Source organism: Pangasianodon hypophthalmus, chromosome 11, assembly GCF_027358585.1.
Source record: "Pangasianodon hypophthalmus isolate fPanHyp1 chromosome 11, fPanHyp1.pri, whole genome shotgun sequence".
Classification (NCBI taxonomy): Eukaryota; Metazoa; Chordata; class Actinopteri; order Siluriformes; family Pangasiidae; genus Pangasianodon; species Pangasianodon hypophthalmus.
This window is the reverse complement of record NC_069720.1, coordinates 25,561,778-25,586,414: the sequence shown is the minus strand read 5'-3', so window position 1 is coordinate 25,586,414 and position 24,637 is coordinate 25,561,778. Positions and strand designations below refer to the sequence as shown.

Sequence of the window (24,637 nt, the reverse complement as noted above, 5' to 3'; positions counted from 1 at the left end):
TATCAGTTTGTAGATGTAAATGGTGACTTCTCTACGCATACTAAGGTAACGTCTGGTGTTCCGCAAGGCTCTGTTTTAGGCCCACTGCTCTTTTCTTTATATATGCTACCTCTGGGCAAAATTATAGGGAAATAGTTTATTCATACAAAACTCCTCTGTTATGGAACAGCCTTTAAATTAGTGTCTGGGACTCAGACACAGTCTCAATCGTTACAGTACATTGTGGCAATCATATTTGTATTAGCACATACAACTAATGTTTCATAAATAGTTGAAATGAAATTGTATAATAACCACCATTACTATTCAGCAGTAGCTCTCTTTGGGTCACATTGTGTGTAATGCAATTGCCTTCTGTATCTGTATTGCTCCAAATATTTGGATCTCTATCTGTATTTAGATATAAAATGGAAGTGGGCATGTTTAGACTGGCATTTTTTTTGAGGATCTACTACAAAGCCTGGATGCACTGCTGCTGAGTCAAAATGATGTCTTTTAAGTAGCATTTTATTATAATGCCTGCATGATTTACCAGGATTTTCTTTTAATAATCATGGAGAATGTTTATTTAAGAGAGATGAACAACACACATAATGACCATGCAAGTTAATAATTTTAAAGATAATTTAAATGATGAATTTAATGATAATTTAATGATGAGTCTGCAGCAGAGATGTGCTGCCCTGTTTACAGCACATGGTCTGCATAAATATATTTCATTTGTGAATTTCAGGCCAGTTTTTACAGGAATATGGTAGAAATATGGTTTTATTTTGGAGATAAGCAAGTTCTTCAGTAATCACTTTATCCTGATTGCAGTGGATCTGGATCCAATCCTGGGAACATTGTGTGCGAGGCAGGAATACACACTGGGTGGGATGCCAGTCCATCACAGGGAGCCATGCACACACACATACACACACACATACACACACACACACACCTAGGGAGAATTTATTGTTGCCAGGTCACCTACTAACATGGAGAACATGTGAAATTCAGCACAGAACCTGACCTCAGGATTGAACCCATGACCCTGGAGCCATAAGGCCGAGAAAGTATCTTTCTTTTATTGTATTTTATTTTATTTTACTTTTTTTTATTACTTGTCTTGTTATGTTGGTTTCTCACACCAAGGTTCTGGGGGAAACGAAATTTCAATCCTCTGTGTGTCCTGTACATATAGCAGAATTGACAATAAAGTTGACTTTGACTTTGACTTTGATCATGATGATCTGCCTGAATAACAGCAATAACAACATCATGATTTTTTTTTATGCATGTTAGAATAATTGGTGGACAGACACTTACTACTCTCCATAATGTTAACAAACAATGAGTAAAAAGTCAATAAAAGCAACAAAAAATACAATCAGTGATATATTGTAAGATATTGTACTGTAATAAAGAATGCCTTTGTACTTTTTCACTGATTAAGTGCATTCAGTAAAAATAACAATGATGATTTTTGTTTCTTAATTTCTTGTAAATACACAATTATTTCTCCTTGGGTCCCTGGAGGAATAGTGGTTAGGCCTCAGCGCTCTCACCGCCCTCCCCAGGTTTGATTCCTGCCCAGGATACCACAAGTGGATAAAATTGGGAAGGGTTGCCTCAGGAAGGGCATCCGGCATTAAAAACTGTGCCAAATCAAATATGCAAATCAGTGATCCTCCATGGTGACCCCTAAAGGGAGCAGCCGAAGGAAAAAAAAAAAAAAACCCACAGTTATTGATACTCAGTAAAACCTTTTCTGACAGAACTGACGGCACTATGCTATATTCATATAGCTGCATTCAGATATCATGTTTATATTTATATGCTCTACTTGTATTTATATTAAATTTACTAAAGTCAGAGAAAACAACAAATAAGGGTTTTGAATTATATCTGGATGCAATATCTTCTGCAGTGCTTGATATTTTGTCTATGTTTATAGAACTTTCTGGAATTTTACTAGGATTTAAGAGCTATCTCACCTCGAAATAGTATACTCATTTGGGTTTCGGTCAGGTGATTGCTACTACCAGTCAAATCTTTTTGTTAATGAACCTTCTAGTCCAGCTAGCCTTTGAGCTAGAATCTTATAATGAACATTCTGAGGGATATGCTGTGCACTTTTCTATAACATGATTCATGGTTTTTGTCATCTTGATATTACTATGTTTACCAGTGCATCAGAGACAGCACTGGTTAAAGTGGTAAATGACCTTCTACTGGCCTCTGATCAGGGTTGTGTCTCCTTGCTTGTGTTGCTTGACCTTAGTGCAGCTTTTGATACCATTGATTGCTATTCTCCTTGAAAGGCTAGAAAATGTTGTTGAGAGAACATTGGCTCAGGTCTTATTTGACTGATCGTTATCAGTTTGTAGATGTAAATGGTGACTTCTCTACGCATACTAAGTCTCGCCAAAACATTTCCAGGTATGCAACCGGACACACCTCTCCGCTAACCAATAAGTGTTCAGCCAAAGCATAGCACTGCATATACGCACAATGTGTAGTTAGCTTGTGGGAGGACTGAGCGCCAGCATGTCTCTGCGTGCCAAGTTTACCCATGATTCCCCTCTCTGCATCTCGATACAAAGATGCAAATACACATTAAAGCAAAAGTATAAACCAGACTTAACAACCCAGCAACAGACTAACCAGATACAGATCTCTGGGACTTTCAACCTGATTCAAAGTTGCTGATTTTTCTTGAATCCCATAATATACTTTTCTCCTGTTTTTAAATATTTACTTCCCTTTAAGCATCAGATCCTTTTTGTTGTAAGATTTCTGCAAATAAATCTGACAAAAATTTTTTTGGAGATTTTGACTCTGGAGTACACACTGGTCCTGGAGTAACCTCTGTCCTGTGCATTTTAAGAGTTTACCTGCTCTAACACACCCACTTCCACTCAGGAAGGGCTGTTAATTATTTGATTAGTTGAACCAGGTGTGTTAGAGCAGGGAAACTACTAAAAAGTGTACCGTAATTCATGAGACACTGCCATTCCCTCTTTCAGAAGTCTTTGTGACAATGCCAGGACATTCCTGCTGTATGTTTTTTTCTGCAGCATAGACTTTTTAGACAATCCCTAAAATACCTATTAGGCGGTAGAGGGAGTTTAGAAGCCATGCAGCAGTCATGGTGGAAAGAGGAGGAGAGAAGCACCTTCTATTATGCACAGACAGGCAAAAATATGTCTCTTGCTGAAAAACAGCAGTCTTTGTCTTCCACAAACACACACTGTGCACACACTTTTCCAGCAAGTGCATATGCTCCCACCCCCAACAGCTCTTCTGTGGGGAAGTGTGTGTCCTGTGCCTGATATCCAGTGGGATCCAGCAGTGAGAAACAAAGGAGCAGGAGGAAGATTAGTCATGCATAGAATCTCACTGCACTCTGACTCTGAAACGATCAGCAAACTGTGACTGTGAAAAAAAGAATATATCAGAAAAGCAAGGGCTTTCTATCTGCATCTGGGAGCCTCATGTGAAGATTCCAGTGGAAACTCAGAAGAGGAACAATCTGACTGAAGACACTTGCACACCTTTCAAGAATTGCTGATGTGGATCTCGTCAAGGGTCAGTTGTGGGTAAGCATCCATCCATCTCTAACACATCACCAATACTGTTAGAGGATTGATGTGGGAATCTGCATGCTCTGTTGCCCTCATAAATTGCATGAATGATTGCAGTTTCTTCATGTGAGCTCTTGCAAAAATGCTGCAAGATTGTTTATCAATTACTGAGATCGCTGACAGTAATGGAAGCAGATTAAATATGCCTCAATGCTCTTGAGGGAATTTTCAAGGGTTACTTGAAAAATATGTAGTACATCATGCGTACCACTTTGCTTAACAGTCACTATACTCAAGCATACTGGATATATGCCATATTGTTTCTTGATTTTGGGATATTTTCCTACTTCCAATTGTTGAAAACTCACAAGAGTTAAATGGAAATTGGTGTGAATTATTGGCTCTACATACCACTTATACCATCCACTATACACAACTTTTTTTTCTACACCATTTATCTAAACTTCTGCAATTGTGGTATACATCATCTCTAGAATATATTTCTAAATAGGCAATGTTGTGAAGTAATATTTATATATTTCAACATATCTATTTAGTACTAGGGGTGTAATAAAACACAAAATTCAAATTCAATTATGGTGGGCTCTTGATATGATAGATTTTTTGATACAGCAAACGTAAGAATTGCCAGAAGACGCTTAGTGCCATTTTCAGTGGATTAAAACAATCAACATTATACAAGTACAATAATTGAAATATTTGTGTTCAGACTCCTAGCAGTGTATAACAAACCAAAAGCTGTGCATTAAACATGGCTAATTAAACTTTTGCTCTCTGGCCAAGCTTTCACTGGGGTGCAGGTTTGCCAGGTCTCAGGGAAATTTCTCCTCTTGAGTACTCTCAGAAACTGCACAATAGACTAGTGCAGAAAGTATGGGAGAAGGGCAAGGTCTTTTTTCTTTGCACTGGAAGCAAGTTCACTGTGTTGCACACACATTTCTGATTTGTTGTTTCAAAAGTAGCCCAACTTGGTGTAAAAAAAAAAAAAATAATAAAAATGCAAGCCTACTGATGTAATTGAAAAGGGGGCGTGTCTGAAGCATGTATGAAGCAAAATTCAAATTCAATTATGGTGGGCTCTTGATAGGATAGAATTTTTAATACAGCAAAGGTTTCTATTTAACCTTATTTCACATTCTGCTAGGTGTGCTGTGAAAGTCAGGCAGTTCTCTGTCGGTCAAATGTATTTTTCTTCACTATACCAAATATAGCTACAGTCATGAACCTCCCATTCCCAGTGATTTACTTAACCTTGATTTGAATCCACTGGGAAATGATGTTTAAAAGCAGCAGAGGGAGAGAGGGAGAGAGAGAGAGAGAGAGGGAGAGAGGGAGAGGGAGAGAGATATTGGTGCAGGATAGTATGCTAGTACAGTAACAGGCTCACAGGCCTTTTCAGAGGAGTGTGGGCTTGATTAAGTTTAAATGTTTATTACACCTCACACAGTATTTTACGATAAATAGCCTACTTTATTATACAGCCTGTTAAATGTATTGTTTGATACAAAGATGTATTGAATTGAGAGCCTTGTATTGGTACAGCGATATCACGTACCATAGATATATTTTAATATTAAATAAAATGGTTGTTTGAACTGTTGATTTACCATCAGACTGGTAATATTCAGAGGCATAGAGGAGCACTATGCCTTATTGGACAGTGATATGTGGCCAGTAGGTATGTGAGATGTATGTTTCCTCTTACACTACAGAGCCAACCCATTAAAAAGTGTTTCCAGATGTAGTTAATATTATGGAAAATATCTGTATTGGTATTCAGTCGTGTCTCTTTAAATGGGATAGAAAACCATTTAAACAGTCATTTCTCTCATGGAGTATTTGAAACTGTATATAACTTTTTTTTTGTGACAGAACTAATCATTTTGTGTGTTATTGTTTAATACCTGCTAGAAAGCCATTTGTTTCATCTATCACTAAAACACCATAGCAACTCCATGACTCATCCTTGGTGCTTGACCCCCACTTCGCTGCTTGCAGCTATATTTACATAACTTATTTACATAACTCAGAGACCTGCTCAGGCCGAAAGCCTCTGCCACCATGTGAATGAATTGAAGAGATTGTTTTTAACTGACCTGTTCCTTGATTTGCCTCCCATCATTTTTAAAACGTTTACTGCAAGTAGCCCCTCCGCAGCCTCTTTGATATCTTGCATAAGCTGAAATTGATCTCATGTAAGCCAGCATCATGATTAGTGATTGGCTAAAAAAATAAATGAAATTTTAACATTTTATGGCTACATGAGTGCATTCTAGTGCCCCATGTAGAAACTGCAATGATGTGAAAATCCCTCCTTTTTATTATTTTTTTTTTTGTAGTTGGAAGTGTAATGTATTGCAGCATGAGTGATATAAATGCATGAAAGACACGTCATTATTCGGCTGATGGTTGGAAAATGCCAGTCCTGTCTCCAATTTCTCATTTAAATGTGTCAGTGGCTAAAAGCCCTACTATAGAAATCAACTAAAATTGCACTGGGCAAATGAAATCGGCTGATTAACCACTCAACACTATCGGTAAAGTGTTTCCTGCGTTTCTAAAAATGCATTCCTCCCTGCCCAAAGCTGTGTGTCTTTTTATACGTGTATGAATTTTTAAAGAGTTTTACTTCATATTTCATCTGCATTTTATCTGAGAACACTGAAATCGGTTTTTACACTGTCAGTATGTTTACATGATTGATAAAACATGGGATGGGAGCCTCTTTTCTACACTTTACTACTACCGGTTCTGGTATACGCGTGGTCAGGAGTGTGAGGAAATATACGCACATCCTCACATACAAGAATAATTTGATGTCACATCCTGTGTGTAGAAACATGCATACGCATTCTTCATGCATAAAATTATGTACTTTATACTCGCGGTTGATAAATGAGAACCCTGGTTTAGGTCGTCAATATACATCTTCCTCAGTGTCATTACCTCTTCTAAAGCATAGAGGAAGTCGGTGGTAGAAATGACTGTCTGCTCTGAAAACTGAGACAGTGACAGGCATAAACTAGACAAGACTAAATAAGCAAATGTGAAGCAGAACTGTGGTCAGAGTCAATACAAGCTACAAGGGATTGGCCTCACCACAGACACAGTGCTGGAGCAAGACATCACAAAGTAACACTGAGAGTTTAGCTTATTTAAAGAGAGTCTGCAAACAGATCAGGTGATTTTGAGCAGGGATAGATGCTTGCCTGGAGGTAATGAGGATCCTCAGGTAATGTTGAGGATCATGGGAGATGCAGACATGGATATGACAACCTACATCTGTAAATGGTTGCAATACTAATAAACTGTATTAGTGAGTTATTTATTGGAACAGAGAGGATTAATTCAACTGTCTATAAATTTCTTTTCTTACATTAGTGTTTTGGTTATCTTAAATTGGTTTGGTCATTTTAAATCTTTTGCTGGTTTTGGATGATGGTCAGCTAATTGGTGACCCTTGACTTATATATCCCACATACATTAATATGATTCATCTCTCTTATAACACTAATGGCCCTAATACCAAATTAAAAATTTCTGTCTTGCATTAATTTTACATTGCAACACCATGACCTTCTCACTGACTCACTGCCAAACACTGGCAAAACAGCAGACAAGGTAATTTAGCTGGACATATAAATAATTCATTTTGTCTCATTAGAGTGCAATATGCTGAGCTAAAGTTTGAAAGAGAATATGGAGTTGTTTTTTTCTCCCTCAGATGTAACCAACTGACTAGCAGGTATCACTAGCCATATTCTAACAAGTCCTTAAATCTACTTTGGTTTAGGACAATGTGGGTTAGAAAGTGACTGATCACAAATTATTAGCTTCCACAAATAACATAATGGCTGATGATGTGCAAGATTAATCTAAACTGACTCCTGCCTGCATACCTGACACACCTAGAAAAGCCTGGATCATTTAATTTCCCTGGGTCTTGTGTGCACACGATATCCATGCACACTGTGTGAATAACTAGTGACTTTCCAATGTTTACATAGACTTTTATTAAATCCATGCATTTCTATTCTGCCTTTCAAGTCTATGTATCCCAGAGAGTAAAAACACACTACAGAGAAAGGCTAACTTTGCAAGTGTATAATTCACTGATGACTTTTTTTTGTTTGTAGGTTCACGATCAGTGTGCAGAAGGATTTAACAACAATCTGTGCCATCACAACAAGTCCACAATCCAAATATCAATGTCAATAAACAGTCAATGGTCAAAACACCAGTAATCACAATCTGGCACAAAGGGAAATCCAAAAGGCAATGTCGATAAAGCATAGCAAGGATCATACATGATACAGACAATAGTAAAGAACATGGCACAGAACTCATACAAGACATGAGGTATAGGCATAGCTCAGGTTTTTAGATAGGAGTCTCAACCTGAGGTTGTGGGCTGAGAGCCAGACCATCTGTCCAGGTCGGCGCTGACGATGAGGTCTGTCACTGGTCTGTGTAGAATTTCTGTTGTCTGATTGCTCTCAGGAGATAAATGTGTGTGCAATCTCTTAGGTTTGTTTAATTTTTGCTTATCCACTTGTCAACTACCAGTACCTCAAATGGTTCTCAGAACCACAGGAAGAGAGGTGGTTGATAACCTACTGAAATGGTGTGTGTCCAGTGGATGAGTGTCTGAGAGCATTCTAGGGTATTCTGCCCATGGAAGTTACAGACTCCAGTCGTGTATGATTTCTTGAACAGTATGAGTTTAGCAATATTCTAATCAATTGATTCTGTTTAGTAACTTGGCCATTAGACTGCGGATGGCAACCTGATGGAAGACAACCATCGATAATTTATCCAGGAGTCCACTAGGTAGGGGTTGTAGACTGAGCACAGGCTTGGCAAGACTGAAGTGTGGCAGGATTGATGATTGACGATTTAAAGTGTATGGTTTTCAGAAAGCATGAAAGTGTCCACATTAAGAGGTACAGCATAATCTAGACAAGGTGCATAAAATAATGTAACGTAAACTTCTGTTACAGCACCATTGTTTACAGAAAATTCAATGATGACCTGGGATTAGCAGACAGTTTATGATGTGATAGCAACTACTCAACCACTCTCATGCATTCACTGTGTCTGATTTTAAAAAAATATCAATTACTAATAATTATTAAAGAATCCATTACATGTTCATTACAAATATGAGATTAAATATGCCCAGCTAGCAGATGTTGGAGAAGGTGTTTGTTGTTTAGGAGCTACTTTTGTAATGACATGTTCTAATTCTTTCCATCTGAAAAATTCAGCTATTCAGTTTGCCTATGTGAGCAATAGTTGGTTAGAGTGGCTTGCATTTCATAGCTCATATGCAGCAAGATCCTACTGAAATCCTGATTTCAGCTGGTAATGTCAAACTTTTCACACTGTTCGTTTTTTTTTTAGTAACAGTCCCTAACATTTCAGCAACACACATACTCCGAGTGTACTCAGAGAAAATGTTCTATTAACTCAGAATCAGCAGGTTCCTCACTTGCTTAAGTGGGTGTAGTTGGTCCTATGATTGATGTCACATTCAAAACATGAAATCATGTAGTCACATTAGTTTGGCATGCCAATTGTGTGCTGCTGCCTGGAAATACCAGAATGTCTGAATATGAAATTAAACACAGTGGGCAATTTGCGCTTCTTTTTCTGCGGTTTCTGATATTCTTTTTTGTCTAAATAAACTTTTTTAAATCCCACATATTACTTTCAGAACATGAAAGCAGGATATATAGCAGGAACCTTGGCAGGATAAGATACTATACTTTCTGTTTACATTTTTTCACATTTGTATATTTACATTTCATTAAGGCATCTTTACAAGGCAGCAAAGAGATCTGATCTCACTGTCCACTCTGTGTGCAATTTTCTAACTTTCTGATGCATTTTAGTTACAGCGTCCCCTATTGGCCAATTGTTTGTGAGAATTTGGGCCTTGATCTCAGAGTATCCTTTTGATGATATATTCTAATGTTTGTGGAAATATGACATTGCATTCAGAAGGTACAGCTCTTTTAGTACATTCATGCAATGGTCTAAAATTCATTGACTTGTAGAGGCCAAACAGTTTGTCTAACCACAATTCTTTTAATAACTTTTGTTAGCCAACTCTCTGCATGGTTCACACCAAATTTCATGAATGCCCTATGGAGAGTTTAAAAAAGTAGGTAGCCAAAAGTAATTAAACTCTTTTGCCAAAGAGATATGGGATGCCTCAAGGATTCAGTATATATTTTTTTTACTCTATCCTATGCAACTGTGGAGATATAAGCTGAAACATAAAGCTTATTATAGATTAGTGGGTGGTATTTGAAACCTAATGGCCAAGTTTGGTCATTTTTACATTTGGTCATACACATTTAGGGAATAATAATAATAATAACAATAATAATAATAATTCTTTACTATGTAATGGTAACTTTTTCTCACATCCACTAACTTTACAGTTCAAGAAAGAAGTAACAAGCTCCTCTAAAATCTGTGCTCATATCTAAATGGTTCTGATGGTCATAGTCCTCACTGCCCAATGCCATCATGCCCTTCAAAATCTCTATGCCTAAAATGGCACTGAGCTACAGTACCACGAACACTGTGCTGTGGAGCAGCAGAGGCACTTGAAGTATTACATGGTGAGCACAGACACAATGCAGTGCCAGCTTGCCCTGAGGTGGTTTGTACTACAGAGAATGGTAGTCCAAAATAGAAATACATGAATACACTGAGAGAATCCCATGAAGACTAGATAGATTAAAATCCAAGAAACTATCCAAGACCAATACAGCCTCAATGAACACAAGTTATTATTACAGTTTAAAAAATCAATTGAAAACCAAAAACTAGAAAAAAAAGTAAAAAAAGACGAAAAAAACAAAAAACACTAGTAAATAGCAGCAAAGCAGAAGCCCCGCTGTGCACAGCATACTCTCATCTCTATTTGTGAAAGATTATATTGGATACTTGGTTTGGATTTCCCCATAGGTCACAGTGTGTTTTGCGTTGTAGGGAGTTTTAGCTTCTTGGCATACATCAGCTTGTCTTTGAAATAAAGAAAAAGAACCATTTGGTTGTTTATGGTTAAGGTGACGGATCAATGCAGTTAAACTTTAGCAGTGTCTGTGGATTTTTGTCAATCCATACCTAAACATAACATTATTTATACTATGACTGCAGTGTTACTGAGACAAATAATGTAGGCTATTTAAAGAACCTACTAGCTTTGTATCATTGCCATTACGTCTGTGTCCTTTGCTTAGTCTGAGGACAGATATAGATCCCCAGTGGCTTGCTGTATTTCAGCAAAGAGCTGTAATTCAGTGTTTGACCAGAACTGGCTGTACTGTTTTGAGCTACACTACATACCAAAACACATTCAAAATAAATCTCCAGATAATGGTCACTCCCTTCAATATCCTTCAAACCCTAGCCTCTCTCCCTTCTGCCTTACTGGGTAGCAACTTGTGATGGATCACCCGAGACCATGAGCAGGAAGGATATGTGGGTTACTGTGGTGTGTTATGGGCTGCTTGAAACTGAAATTGATGTGGGCTAAAGTGCACAAAAACAGTGTGGCTTGAGTGTTAATTCCGAATATTTCTGTAAAGCTGCTTTGTGACAATGGTTGATAATGGGTGGCTTGGTCTAATATCCCCACTAGGGGCTGCATGACTACTAATTTTTACTAGTTGACCAGTAATTCAAAAAAGTAGTTGCCTAGTCATCCTTTCCATAGATTTTTTTGAGGAATGATTCTCCTATTTTCTCCCAAATTTAGTCTTGGCCAATTCCCAACCACCAGTATCATATGAGAGCTACCAACTGGGGAGAGTGAAGGCTATCACGTGGTTCCTCAGAGACACGTCAAGCCAGTCCAGTGCATCTTTTTGAACTTCTGCTAAAGCTGTCTCACAGGGCAGCGTAAAGGCTGATTTATACTTGCTGTTAACTACATTTACGCAAGATGGCTGCCACGTGTATGCTGCGGTGTGTTGGTGTGTTGCTTGTGCACATCCTCAGAAATTAAGATGATGCCTCTGTGTGGTGCAATACCAATGTAAATAGTGGAGGCAGCATAGCACCATGTGACACTGTGTCCAAAACTGACTAAACAAAGTAATGTGTCTCAAATTGCATACTTGTGTACTATTCTAGACCGTTATTGAGTACTAACAGTTTTCCTATTACAGTTAGTGTCTAATTTTCAAAACATTTTTAAACATACTGAAAGGTCATTTTTGGGTAATAGTTTGTATTTTCTGGATGAGTAAATATTTTTGACGCACTGTCTAGAGGATGCTACTTTTAATCCTCCAGATGTACATAAGATATGCAAGCGAGTATGTGGACAATGTCACTCGCATAGCAGCTGCTTGTGCAAACTAGTTTAGGCTGGTTTAATTGCTGCAGCAAATATTGCATCAAACTGCACTTTAGTGAATTGTCTTTGGCAGCGGGGGTGTGCTTGAGCGTCAGCTGTGGTCAGAGAAGAGGCGGCTTGAACTGAGGTAACGTGTGATGATTCTCACTTGTGTGTGATCACAGTGAGTTTACTTATGTATGCTTTGTTTGCCGTTTCAGGAGAAAAAAGAGAACACAGTGAACCATAGAGAGAGGGACAGAGCTGACAGAGGTCACACATACACATACACATCCACACACACTGGTGTGTGAGCCAGGAAAGTGTTGATGACCCTGAGCAAGGCGAAAGCCCTGAAATACTGGGATGGTGTTTTTTTGGCTTTTCCACAGAGTGTTGAAAGCATGCTGAAAAGCGCTAGTCGGAAAAATAAAACGGGCCCAAAGCTCTGTCAAAGTCCGCCTGTCTCCCGAGTCCTCCTTCCCACCCACCTTCACACACACACACTACAGTGATGCTGAAACCCAGGAGCTGTGCGATGAACTGCTCCAGCACCACCAGATTGAGAATTCCCTTGGCGTCCCGCTCCTCAGCCAACATCCACTGGCCACAGGATAAACGGATGGCCGACCTCCGCGAGTTTCAGGACCTGAAATGTTATCGACATTCCTCTGGGGTCCCACTGACCTGTTGCAGCACCGCCTTCCTCACGCTCTGGTACTCCAGCCACAAACGTGGTCGCAGCTGCTGTGCGGCGAGCTGGGCTTCCCCAGACAGCAAGCGGACGAGACATAGGGCCCCCTCTTCCTCTGGCCATCCCCATGTGAGCTGCACAAAGGCCTCTAGATCATCTGTGGAGGACATCTAAGTTCTATCAACACTGTCAAAATATTTCAGGGCTTTTGCCTTGCTCAAGTTCATCAACACTTTACAAGCGTGTGAGTGCGTGAGTGTGCATGAGTGTTATGTGCAAAACCACTAATATGCAATGTACAACACTATACCAGGAACTCCACTAAACGCGGCCCATCTCACTAGCATGTGGGACTTGCACAAGTTTATTTTGAGTTGTCATGCTCTTCAAATGAAGAGAGCATACCTGTCTAGAAGCCAGAAAAGAAAGAGAAAACAAGAAGAGGAAAAGAGGAAGCAGAAGTGTGGTAAGTGGTGGATACAATCTAATTACAAAATAATTGAGGATGACAACTGTAAGCCATAATGTAATGTATCATTTTGCAACATTTTGACAAGCAAAGAACTAGCTAGGTGTTGGTGCCTAATTATTTAGCTCGCTTTCTTGGTAGAATTTGTCATTTTGCTTTATACCAGAGCATGGTTGAATTCTTGAATCTGATTAGTCAAAAAATGTGCATTATTTTGCGTGGACATTTTATGTTAGGAGATATTTATTTATTTAATTTTATATATTTATGAAAGGCACTTTGCAACAGTCAGTGCTTTGCAGTATCCCAGCACAGGAAAGTCTTCAGGACGGAGGAGTTTATAGAGAGAGAGAGAGAGAGAGAGAGAGAGAGAGAGAGAGAGAAAGAGGCTGGTGAGGGAATGATTGTTACTGCGGCAATCACATCAGTGATAACAGGAACTAACTTGTCTCTCAGACATTCCACAGCATTAAATCTAATGATAAACCATTAAAAGGCGCAATATGTCGTTCATTAATAACCTAAACATTGTAATCAATCGCTGTTGTTATAATCGATGTTATGCGCTTTGTGCCATGCCCCATCACACTGATATCACATGATATTCAGTACAACAGCATGATTGCAAGTGTGATATTGCTTTTATACAACAGTTTCATAAACAAGAAATTAATATCAAGTAACTGACAATTCAGACACAATATGGCCAAATATTTTCTTTATTTTTACTCTGTCAATGAAAATAGCTTCCAAAGAAACCCCAGCAGGATGGAGCATTACGTGTCGTCATGGTAACGCACAGACTGACTGACAGCTCATAGTAAGTGTAGTATCAGTTTCAGTGTAACGAACTGTTGCTAGAATTGGAATTTTATGTAGTGAACACAGACAAGCGGAGTGATGGACACAGTGAAACGTCCCAGTGATGCACTTCATAGCCACACTCTTGGAACACCGCTTATCCAATCAAATTAGTGGGCCAGAACTAACTGAGTACAAGAACTGTTGGCAGAACTGAGTATAAAAGCCAACACTTTACCCAAGGTGTTCTGTTGTAGCCTACGTGATGTAACAATGGTTTATCTAGTTGAGAAGCTTGATCTAGTGCTACATCTAGCATGCAAAATGTAATGACACTTTCAGACAGTTACATATAGTTGGCTCATCATATTGTACACATAATATAACTCTGTATGCCTACAATTTGGATTAGGGAAATGATAATTTTTTTTTAACTGAAAAGCTGACTTCTTTATATTGCCCCTTGTACAATTACACTATGTATGTATATTTCTGGATATCTGATTCTTGATAAAGGCATCTGGGTAACATCTGGTAACGGCAATAATGAGGAAAAAATGTCAGGAGGGCCCCTTGCATTTTCCTGCCCACAGTCCCTAAAATTGCATCTGTGCAATTTTCCATTAAAGCAAAAGACTATTAAAAAATAGTGCAGTTGTGCAGTTTACTGTAGAATTGGGGTCATTTTCAGACTAATAATTAAAGTACATTTAACTGCATAGAACAGAAGAGTAGAGCTACACTAGTCTAAACCTAAACCTAGTACTGTCCGAAAGTCTTGGAACTTGCAAAAAAATCATTAAAATAATGCTTTAAAATAATAAAATACAAAATATAATACGGCAAACAAAAATTATGCCTGAGTAGGGGAGATAATCAGCCTAATCAGCCAGATGGTTGTGCTGTAGCACAGCCTTTTACATGTTGGCCCCGATCTCATAAAGTTCTAGTGACAAAATTCTCTTTCTCTGATTCCATAGCAATTTTGACAATTAAGGTAGGAGGGAATACCACCTACTGATGAACTCTCACATCTGTATGACCTACAGTTTGGTCTGCATGGTGAGCTTTAGAGGACAAACATAATAATAATAATAATAATAATAATAACAATAATAATAATAATAATAATAATAACAATAATGTTAAGAAGAAGAAGAGGAAGAAGAAAAGAAGAGAGAAAAATAAAAAATAAGAAGAAAAAATGAAAACAAGAGAGTTCTTATGCTTGCCCTGAAATATAAAAAGTAATACAAATATTGATTAACAGTAAAAATATTTGGCATGAGCACCCACTGACTTTAATGTTGCATCAAATGGGTTCCAAACATCTTGGAGAGCTTTCCTTCTTCAGACCTTTGACTCTCATTTGCTTTTGCAGATAGTGCCAGAATCCCTCAGTCATTAAAAAAATCATTATTATGAATTATGCTTCATTTAGTGCTGTGTGGTTAATCCATAAAAATGTGCTTCACTTTGACGAGCTTGAAGGTCTATGCTCACAACCTCAGAAGTAAAATGATGCATGCAGTACTCTGGAGTAGCAACATCTGTGTCTGATGTTTCTCTTATTAAGATTTGCTGTAAAGTTTGATCTTTGTCAGCTCCCAGACTGATGAGACTAGCAAGATCACTATTTCATTTTCTCCACTTCAGTGTCTTTGTGTTCATGCTCTTGGCTAGTTTCAGATCCTAGTAGAGAATAGCAGGTACTGGCACTCACCCAACTGCCCCATATGTTGAATACAATGATGTAATGAATTATTAAGTTCCTCCTTAATGAATGAAGCTTCAAGGTCTTCTATTACTAACAGCAATTTCCCATCAGTCTATTTAGTAAAGCCGATAATAAAATTCACAATGGATGTTGGTTGTAGCAAAACAAATGTACAAAAATGTCTTTAGTGGCCACATTAGGAGTAGATTTGGGGACAGTAAAGCAAAACCATTATTCTTCAGCATTCTTGCACTGTGCATGTGAGGTCTGAGTTCTGAAAAGTCTTTAAGTCTTTAGTATGCTCTATAGACTAATAGGTTAGAGAAAGGTGACGGTATAAATTACTTTGAGAAGTAATTTAATTTCTGTGGCATCAAAACCTTCATACTGTCAAAGCGTGAGTGTGAAACTTAGGAGTCCTTTTTTTGTGGTGATGGAATCTAATCCATTGTGTTGCAGCTACTATCCAGTAACAATCCTGCACTCCACCAGTTTGTTATGAAGACCTGTGTTGAGTGGACAGCCCTTGGTGTTACCTGATACAAGGTTAAACGAGAGGCTGGTCATGCGTTTGGGTTACCAAAGATGGAATGAGTTGAGAAAGGGGGTCTCTGAAACCTCATCTCTCAAAACTCAAGAAATTCAATAGTTGCCTAGCATTAGAGGAGGGAACTGTTGCAATTTTGTTGAAGAGGTGAGTCCTGGTGTTTCACTTCAGATGGTTCAGATGTGACATTTGCATGAGAAAAAGTCTGTTTGCACAGAGGTGAGTTAAATACTTTAAATATTTATCCTGTTTTTTTTTTTTGTTAAATCAGTAGAGCTCTTTGTTAATTATTAATTATTTTACTGATTGTCCTTACAAATTACAGTAGATAAATTTTTCAAACATCGGACAAATGAGATTAACTTGGTGTACTCACGGAAATAAAGTTACAAAAGTGATGCATGATGCAGTATTTGCATACAGTGCTCATGCAGCCACCTGTCCCCTTTCGTCTTCTCACCTCTACACATATTAAACCACAGCTATCGGAAATGCAGCTCTCTGATTAGCAACTTGTGACCACAGCTGGAGATATAGGTATTCTGTCCACAAAAGCCGATTAGCAGGCCTGTGGTTGAGTGGTTTTACCTAGTCATGCCATACACTGATCTTCACAAACTCTTCTAATTTCCCCATAGTTTGATTGCTGTTTACTGACTGGAATTGTGCTCATGCAGCCAGTGTCTAAATCACTTGGAGGCAGAAGGTGGGCACCTTCTATGTACTCACTGCCTCAGCTTTGAGCATCTCAATGCAGTGTTTGACTCAGACATCCCAAGGCTTATACTTTCAACAGTCCCCTCCAGAGGAGCATGAGGATGCTATGTCTATGGTTAGCTATAGCCTCAGCAGCCCGAGGAAGGGTCTGAGCTGTTAACTGCAACAGGCTATACGCTAGCCATCTCTAAAGCTGGTTGCAGCCCATGTTGAATTTTGAAAGTGCTCTTTTTCAAAACAACTTGATGTAGCAGATGTTTTATTAATGGATTTCAAGGTGGATTTGGACAGACCCCAGCTCACTTGTGCCCAGACTCTGTGCTCTGCATTATTTACTGTGACAGAAAGCAAGGGTGCTGCATTGGCACATTTTTTTTCTGTTTAATGTTTCTTTTTTTTTTTTGTTTATTTCTTTAGTAATGTCTTTAAAATGAAATGACTGGGTTTCACAAAAAAGTGTGTAATTGAAATACATAAGCTATTTAAAATTGACAGCGTAACCTGTATATGAATGGGCAGTACTCATCATGATTTATATGATCTGGAACCGATCAGTCAAGGTTTACATAAATTATTAGTTTTATGCATAAACTTACACACACTCAGATACATCTTTTTGAAATTACAGGATTTACATGAATAAAAGATTTCTTGTGTTCTTGTCAATGACTGATGAATGAATCCATTTGTATCCAGCTTGATAAATGAGGCCCAATGACTGTATATACTGTATGGGTGAATGTCATAACAGAGGTTTAACAGTGAAGCCAAAATGTCTCCGAGACCCTCTAGTGGCAGGCCGCAGTACAATTTTAACTCCGCCCATTCCCTTATTAGTGAATGTCACATGACCTTACATTTTTAAGTTGCATCTCCACAAATTATTTTCAGGAATAGTGTTCTGTCGTTTTTACGAGATCAGTTGACCTTGATCTCTCCCCCAACAGTTTTCTTTTACAATAAATGCATTTTCTAGGAGTTATTTGATGATAATTAAAAGGGCATTGCTGAGACGACACAGGTTTTGGACACGTCAGTTAAGACATATGCACTTTTTAATATGCACATAAAGCTTTTGACAGTTCTGTAGCAAAGCCATAACTTGTTCTGTTGTAACAGACCCTCAGCAAGGAGTTCTTTTCAGTTTTTTTGGTATGTTGCTCATTTTGATGTCTAAACTAGCCTGTTGTGCTGATATTATAACTAGCAAGTCATCATTAGTGAAGTGATGGCATAAATCAAGACGGCTAACACTACTGAGCAAAGTAACAGTGAAAATTCCCAAAATAACAGTGAAATTCAGTTTAAAGTTCATTATAACTACAGTAGAACCAAGCATATAGCTAACGTAGAATAACGTAATATGTTTTACTAGGTAGCGAACATGGACCAGTAGTCCTATATTTTTATTTATATGCCTATATATTTGTTCAGTTTCTTTGTGAAAAATCAGCTGGCAAATGTAAATGTCTGCTACTGATAAGTATACTCTGTTGACAGCAGAAAGTCAGTCAGCCACAATGATCCTATTAATCCACATACCTTTAAATGAGAGAAAAATGCAAACATTTGCTAATAGAATTGAAATATTTTGTGATTTTCTTTTTCTTTTTTTTTTTTTTTTTTTTTTTTTTTTTTTACATTTGAGATTCATTTTAAAAGGTTACACACAACTAAACACAGTAACCAATCACAAGCCATTAGAAATTTCAGTACATCCATTAAGACATTTTCTCCAATGGTTTAGATTTTGTTACATTTTCTTTGCATAACAATGTAAATCTAAACTATTGATTTTGTGACCAATACATTAACCTGATTCATCTCTGCCATGTTGCGAATTTTAATTTGAATCTTTGCACCTGGGCCTGCTCCTGGGTCTGGGAGCAGGCAGGGCAGTATGCCATTCCTCCCACCATGCTCCCATGGCTCTAGGCCGTAGGACGCTGTGTCATCAGAATTCAAACTCACACTCTCCTGATAATAGGACAGTTGCTTTTCTGTCACAGCATTTGTACTGGATCAACTGCTATTCTGAAAGTTGTGGAAGTTGTGTGCAAGATGTCGCACTGTTGCACTTATTTTTCTGTGAGTCTTATCCCTTCCACTGAAGCATGTGTTCAGTCGACACGCCGATGGATCATAAGGTGTAAACATGAGTAACATGGATCATAAAGTTTTACACAAACATGTGGAGTCTGTTAGCTCGAGTGCACACTGTCATTAAAGCAAAAAGGGGACATACCAAAACCTAAGAAACTCTGAAATTCATGTAAATATTTCTGAAATTCATGTAAAAGATACCTACATTTCACTCAAGTTACTGCTGATATCAGTTGTAATGAAAACCTTTGTGTTAAATTGAAAAACAAAACCAAACAGAAGCATTTTCACTCGTAGCCTCAGACTTTTGGAGCCTACTGTATATTAACAATATACTAGACTCCTTAGAAATTTTTTTGGATACTTGCCATTTTCTCTATATATCATCATATCGCTCTTTCATATTAGTCTATCAAAATGTTGATAAAGTATACATTTATATGGGAGTTAACACACTAAGGACCTAGATGGACTTGTTGAATAGGAAAATCAGATGATGCTAATACACTCTCTGTTTTGTGTCTAGGTATCTGGTGCAGTGATCCAACCTGAGTAAGGAAGAAAGAGGGAATGGCGGTCTATCCTGGCTTGGGCTTGCTGGGCCTTCTACTGCTACAGATCACAGCTCCCATATGCCATGGCCAAGGTTGTCCCCAAGTCTGTGACTGTGTACCCCAGAGAAAGTCCGTGAATTGTCAGAACAAGCACCTGAATTCTTTTCCAAATGGAATTCCAACTGACACAAGGTTGCTAGATCTGAGTAGAAATAAGTTGCGTTGGGTGGAGCGTGGCGACTTGGAAGCTTACACACATTTGGAAGACTTAGATCTTAGTGAGAATCTCATCAGTGTGCTTGAGCCCAATGCTTTTTCCAGCTTACTGAATCTACGTGTGTTACACCTGCGTGCCAACCAGCTGAAGCTGGTGCCAATGGGTGCCTTCTCACATCTTGCCAATCTCACAGTTTTGGACTTGAGTGGAAATAAACTGGTTATATTGGTGGATTTTACTTTCCAGGATCTGCGGAGGCTCCAAAAATTGGAGGTGGGTGACAATGATTTGGTGTATATATCAAACAAGGCATTTCTGGGCTTGAGTGGTCTACGGGAACTTACTATTGAGAGGTGCAACCTGACCTCTATCTCAGGACAGGCTCTTTCCTATCTCCGTGGCTTGGTATCACTACGACTACGCTACCTCAATATTGTCTCATTAGAGGAACAGAACTTTCATAAGCTGGGTGGACTGCGGGGTCTAGAGATTGACCACTGGCCATTTTTAGAGTACATTTCCCCATACAGTTTCCAGGGCCTCAATTTATCCTGGCTTTTCATTACCAACACCAACATTACTACAGTTCCAACTGGTGCCCTACGTAATCTTATCCATTTAGGCAGTTTGAATCTCTCGCACAACCCCATTTCTGTTCTTGAATCTTGGGCTTTGCGTGATCTGGTCAATTTGAAGGACTTACACCTTGTGGGCACCAACTTGATGTGCGTGCAGCCTTATGGCCTTGGAGGTCTGCAGCAGATACGTTTACTCAACCTGTCCAACAATAGGCTAGTAACACTAGAAGAAGGCTCTTTTCACTCTGTAAACACCCTGGAATTGCTTCGGGTTGATGGCAATCCTCTGTCCTGTGACTGCCGTCTGCTATGGATCTTGCAGCGCCGCAAGACTCTTAACTTTGATGGTAAGTTCCCAGTTTGTGCAGGACCCATTGAGGTGCAAGGTAAAGCTCTCAGCGCCTTCTCTGACTCAGGACTCCTTGATCACTTCACATGCCAACGACCAAAAATCCGCAACCGAAAACTACAACAGCTATCTGCACGAGAGGGTCAGGTTGTATCATTTTTTTGTCAAGCAGATGGAGAACCAACTCCAACCATCTTCTGGATTTCACCCCAGCGCCGCCGCATCACTACTAGAAGCACTGGTCGTCTTATAGTGTTGCCAGAGGGCACATTAGAAATCCATTATGTCCAAGTAACAGACAGTGGAACCTACATATGCATTGCCAGCAATGCAGGAGGCAATGACACCTACTTTGCCACATTAACTGTGAGTGGGATACCCTTGGATGCAGGTCCTTCAGCAAATCGGTCCTATGTTGGTGACCTCAATGACACTAATCTGAATGATACGCGTGTCTCCCTAAAGTTCACATTAGACCTCAAGACAATTTTGGTCTCCACAGCAATGGGTTGTATAACTTTTTTGGGTGTAGTCATCTTCTGCTTCTTGCTTTTGTTTGTGTGGAGTCGTGGACGTGGACAACACAAAAACAACTTTTCAGTGGAGTACTCCTTCAGAAAGGTGGATGGCCCTACAACCAGTGGGGGCCAAGGAGGGGCTCGAAAATTCAATATGAAAATGATATAGAGGTATAAATCAAAGGTCTCTGTCTCATATATATATATACCACTGGGTAACTAGGTACTGCACAGAAGATGTATTTGATGTATGTGTTCTCTCTATATTTTTTCTTAATTGTATGTTTTATATACAGTTTGCCTGCCATTAGCACAAAATTAATAAGATAAAAAGAAATTTAACTTATACCAGCAATACATTTATGCCCTGACTTACTAAGACCTCAAATAAAGAGTTTATATGTGTACATTTTGATAATTTGTTCTTTTTGTTGTGCAGTCATTGGGGTTGTTGCAGGTGATCTACTAGGAATATTTATGATAATATCACATGTAAAGTAGGTTGCGGAGGCAATCTGCAAATAAAGTTGCATGTGCTAATTGTAGGATAGCTAGGTTGAATTTGAAACTCAACATCTTCTGGAAGAGTAAACATATAGTTGCCACACATACTGTATGCGTGATTGAGTGATCCTCAAAAAACAGTAGGAATATAAAATACAAAAACGTGTGTAGAAATAACTGTTTTGTGTTGTTTTGTGAATGAGGTTGGTCACAGACAAACCTAAATCAAGGCCTTTTACTGTTTTACTGTTTGTTCACCGAGTAAAATCTACAGTTCTGTGCAAAAGTCTTAGCACCCTATGTATCGAGGTATCTGATGCAGTGCAGTTTTATATTTTTATAGATGTTTATTTTATGACTACTGCATTACTGAATCAGTGCAAAAACATTTTACATTTCCAACAATACTTTTCCAACATAAAATTAAATGTTACAGAAACATGTTTGTATGTCACTAAAGAAAGCAGCACATTACATGATAGACCACATTTCAGACAAAAAAAGCAAGTGTGACAGTGAAAGTCTCCAAGAAGAACTGCAGCAGATTATTCAAGATGCTCAGAAAAACTTACCAGCCAATTTCCTTTTAAAACTTCACAAGTTGTACCTGAGACTACTGATGTTTTTCCTTCTTCTTCTTCTTTTTTTTTTTAAAGAGCAAAACTATGTACTATATGTATTATATACAGTGCCTTAAACGTTATCAGATTTGTATGGATTACAAATGACATACACAGATTGTTCCAGCCAGTATTCTTTTGCAAACTAATATGGTAAAAGTAAACTCAAAGTAAATTGAGTAAATTTCCAAAGCCAAAATTCATTATTTGTCAGCAGATCTTTAAAAAAAAAATTGGGAGAGCGTTCAGCAATGACCATTTCTTCAGTATAATTGCAGAACCATCTCTTTAAAATGAACATTGCACAGTCTCCATTTGACATTTAGAAAATTAACAAAAACTGGAGACCACATTGCTTGGGTCAATTTATTTAGTCTTTTCACACACCCATCTTCTCACGGACAATACTGAAGAGTCTGGGCCAGATCTGTACAAGGGTCACCTTTGTGGGAGGAGGCATTAGGGTCAAGACCTTGTCCACTGTATAACCATATCATGCCCTCCATCTATGGCCAGAAGTGCCAGTTTCTGCCCACTTTGTGCATGACTTTAACCTCTACAGCTCCTGGTTCCAACTGCTCAAGAAGACTTGAGTAGTTGGAATGTCAATAGCCCTGGTCACCTGAAAATCAGCAATTCTCTTGATAGTTGCTCCAACTCCATCTGCTGGACCCTTCCCATTGCCTGCCTCAAGAAAATTCCAGTTGACTGCACTAGATTCGGAAATCTGAAGGGTTGACAATACAAAAAATTCTTTTCCCTATATTGCATTGTTGGTCCATGAATAAAATGTTTGGACACCTGGGTACTTCTCTCTGAGAAAAGGCTTAATCTCTGACCAAATAGCAGCAGGGTCATGTTTCAGTGAGAGGGTACAGAATGTTTCGATGACGTTTGTGGTATATATGGCACTGCTGTGCAGTGTGGTCTGTCTATGTGATGCTTCAAAATGTATCTGGTGCACTTCAGAAACATATTTGCATTGCTAGTTTTCAGCATAGTCAGTGTACAAAATGACCTCATCCTTTCTCAGGGAACGGTTCAGTGCTTGCAGCTGAGCATAGAGGTGATGAACGTTGAAGAGATGTTTGCACACTTTTGTTCTCATATCTTTTTCAAATATTTCCAAAAGCTCTTTGGCTTTACCCTCACATCTCTGTTTTACTGTTTTTGACACTGTGATCTTCTGTGCTGTTCCCAGTGTGTTTGAAACGAGAGAAATGGTTTGATCTTTACACAAGCATGACTGTTGGTACATGCAAACGTTGCTTCTTGTGTTGCAACACAGTCAGCCACTTTGATCAAGCTGTTGGTGGTGTTAGTGCTCAGTTGTTTTAATCTTTCTGCTCTTAACTGAGTATTGCCATGCACTTTGCATAAGCATCGTTGATGTTAGGGTACACAATCCAGAATGGCTTCAGTCTACAGAAGTAGGAATATTAAATTATCAGACAGGGCATCTTAAAAAATCAGCTTCTGATGAAGATTTTGTTATCAGTGGCTACGGTTAAATGCACATCAATATTAATAACATTAATCGGAATTTGGTAATATTCTAAATAGTATTGAGTCATGTAAATGCCGCAATCTGATTGCCCGATTCAAATTATGACATTATTCTGATTCCCCAAATTCCAATTCCCATCCCTGGATTATGCAAGTTTTAATGGGAAGTTTGTTGCATGTAAACACCTTATTCAGAAAATCCACTGAAAGGAGAGATATGCACATGCTCAGTCCGCAAGGAATTGTGGGTGCTAACAGACGCTTAGCTGTAGGCTAGGTATTTAGGAATGGCAACTCGGGCATATTTACATCAACCATGTATACAGGAATATTCCGATGCCTATGCGCATATAAATATTGTATTTGGAATACAGCTGCACCCAGAAAATAACCTTAAGAAGAATTTGATATGCATGGAAATGTAGCCAATGAAGAATATATTTTTTTTGCTTTTTTCTTCCCAAACTATGTGATTGTTTCTTTTTCCCTGCTGTGAGACGACTATTGTCATCTTGATTCAGAAAGTTTGTCACCATTTTCAGAATCTCTCTTGTGCAGCAATGATATTGTAAGATGCATGTCATTATATATTTTTTTTATAAAGTCTGTGTAATGCCCACAGCTTGTTTGGCTATAGATATAAGGAGTCTGTATTTCTTCAGCAGGGTAATTTACATTTATATGTATCCATATCCATATATATTTGGTTTAAGATTTTTGAGCTGTACATCTGCCCCAGATGGCTAATGAGTGTGTTATGAACTTTTGGACATAATCAGGAACTTTGACCTTCTCAC

The 24,637-nt window shown here is 38.5% G+C and overlaps 1 protein-coding gene across 1 annotated transcript; it reads left to right on the top strand.

Annotated features, from left to right (window-relative positions):
* The first annotated feature begins 3,011 nt into the window (after positions 1 to 3,011).
* lingo3a (leucine rich repeat and Ig domain containing 3a) lies at positions 3,012 to 23,215 on the top strand. Its single transcript, XM_026947271.3, has 2 exons — positions 3,012 to 3,584; positions 19,521 to 23,215. The coding sequence occupies exon 2, from the start codon at positions 19,565 to 19,567 to the stop codon at positions 21,377 to 21,379; it is 1,815 nt and encodes a 604-aa protein (XP_026803072.3). The 5' UTR covers positions 3,012 to 3,584; positions 19,521 to 19,564; the 3' UTR covers positions 21,380 to 23,215.
* Positions 23,216 to 24,637: the final 1,422 nt, after the last annotated feature.

Coding starts and splice junctions, on each gene's coding strand:
- lingo3a (XM_026947271.3), top strand. CDS start 19,565: ATGGCGGTCTATCCTGGCTTGGGCTTGCTGGGCCTTCTACTGCTACAG.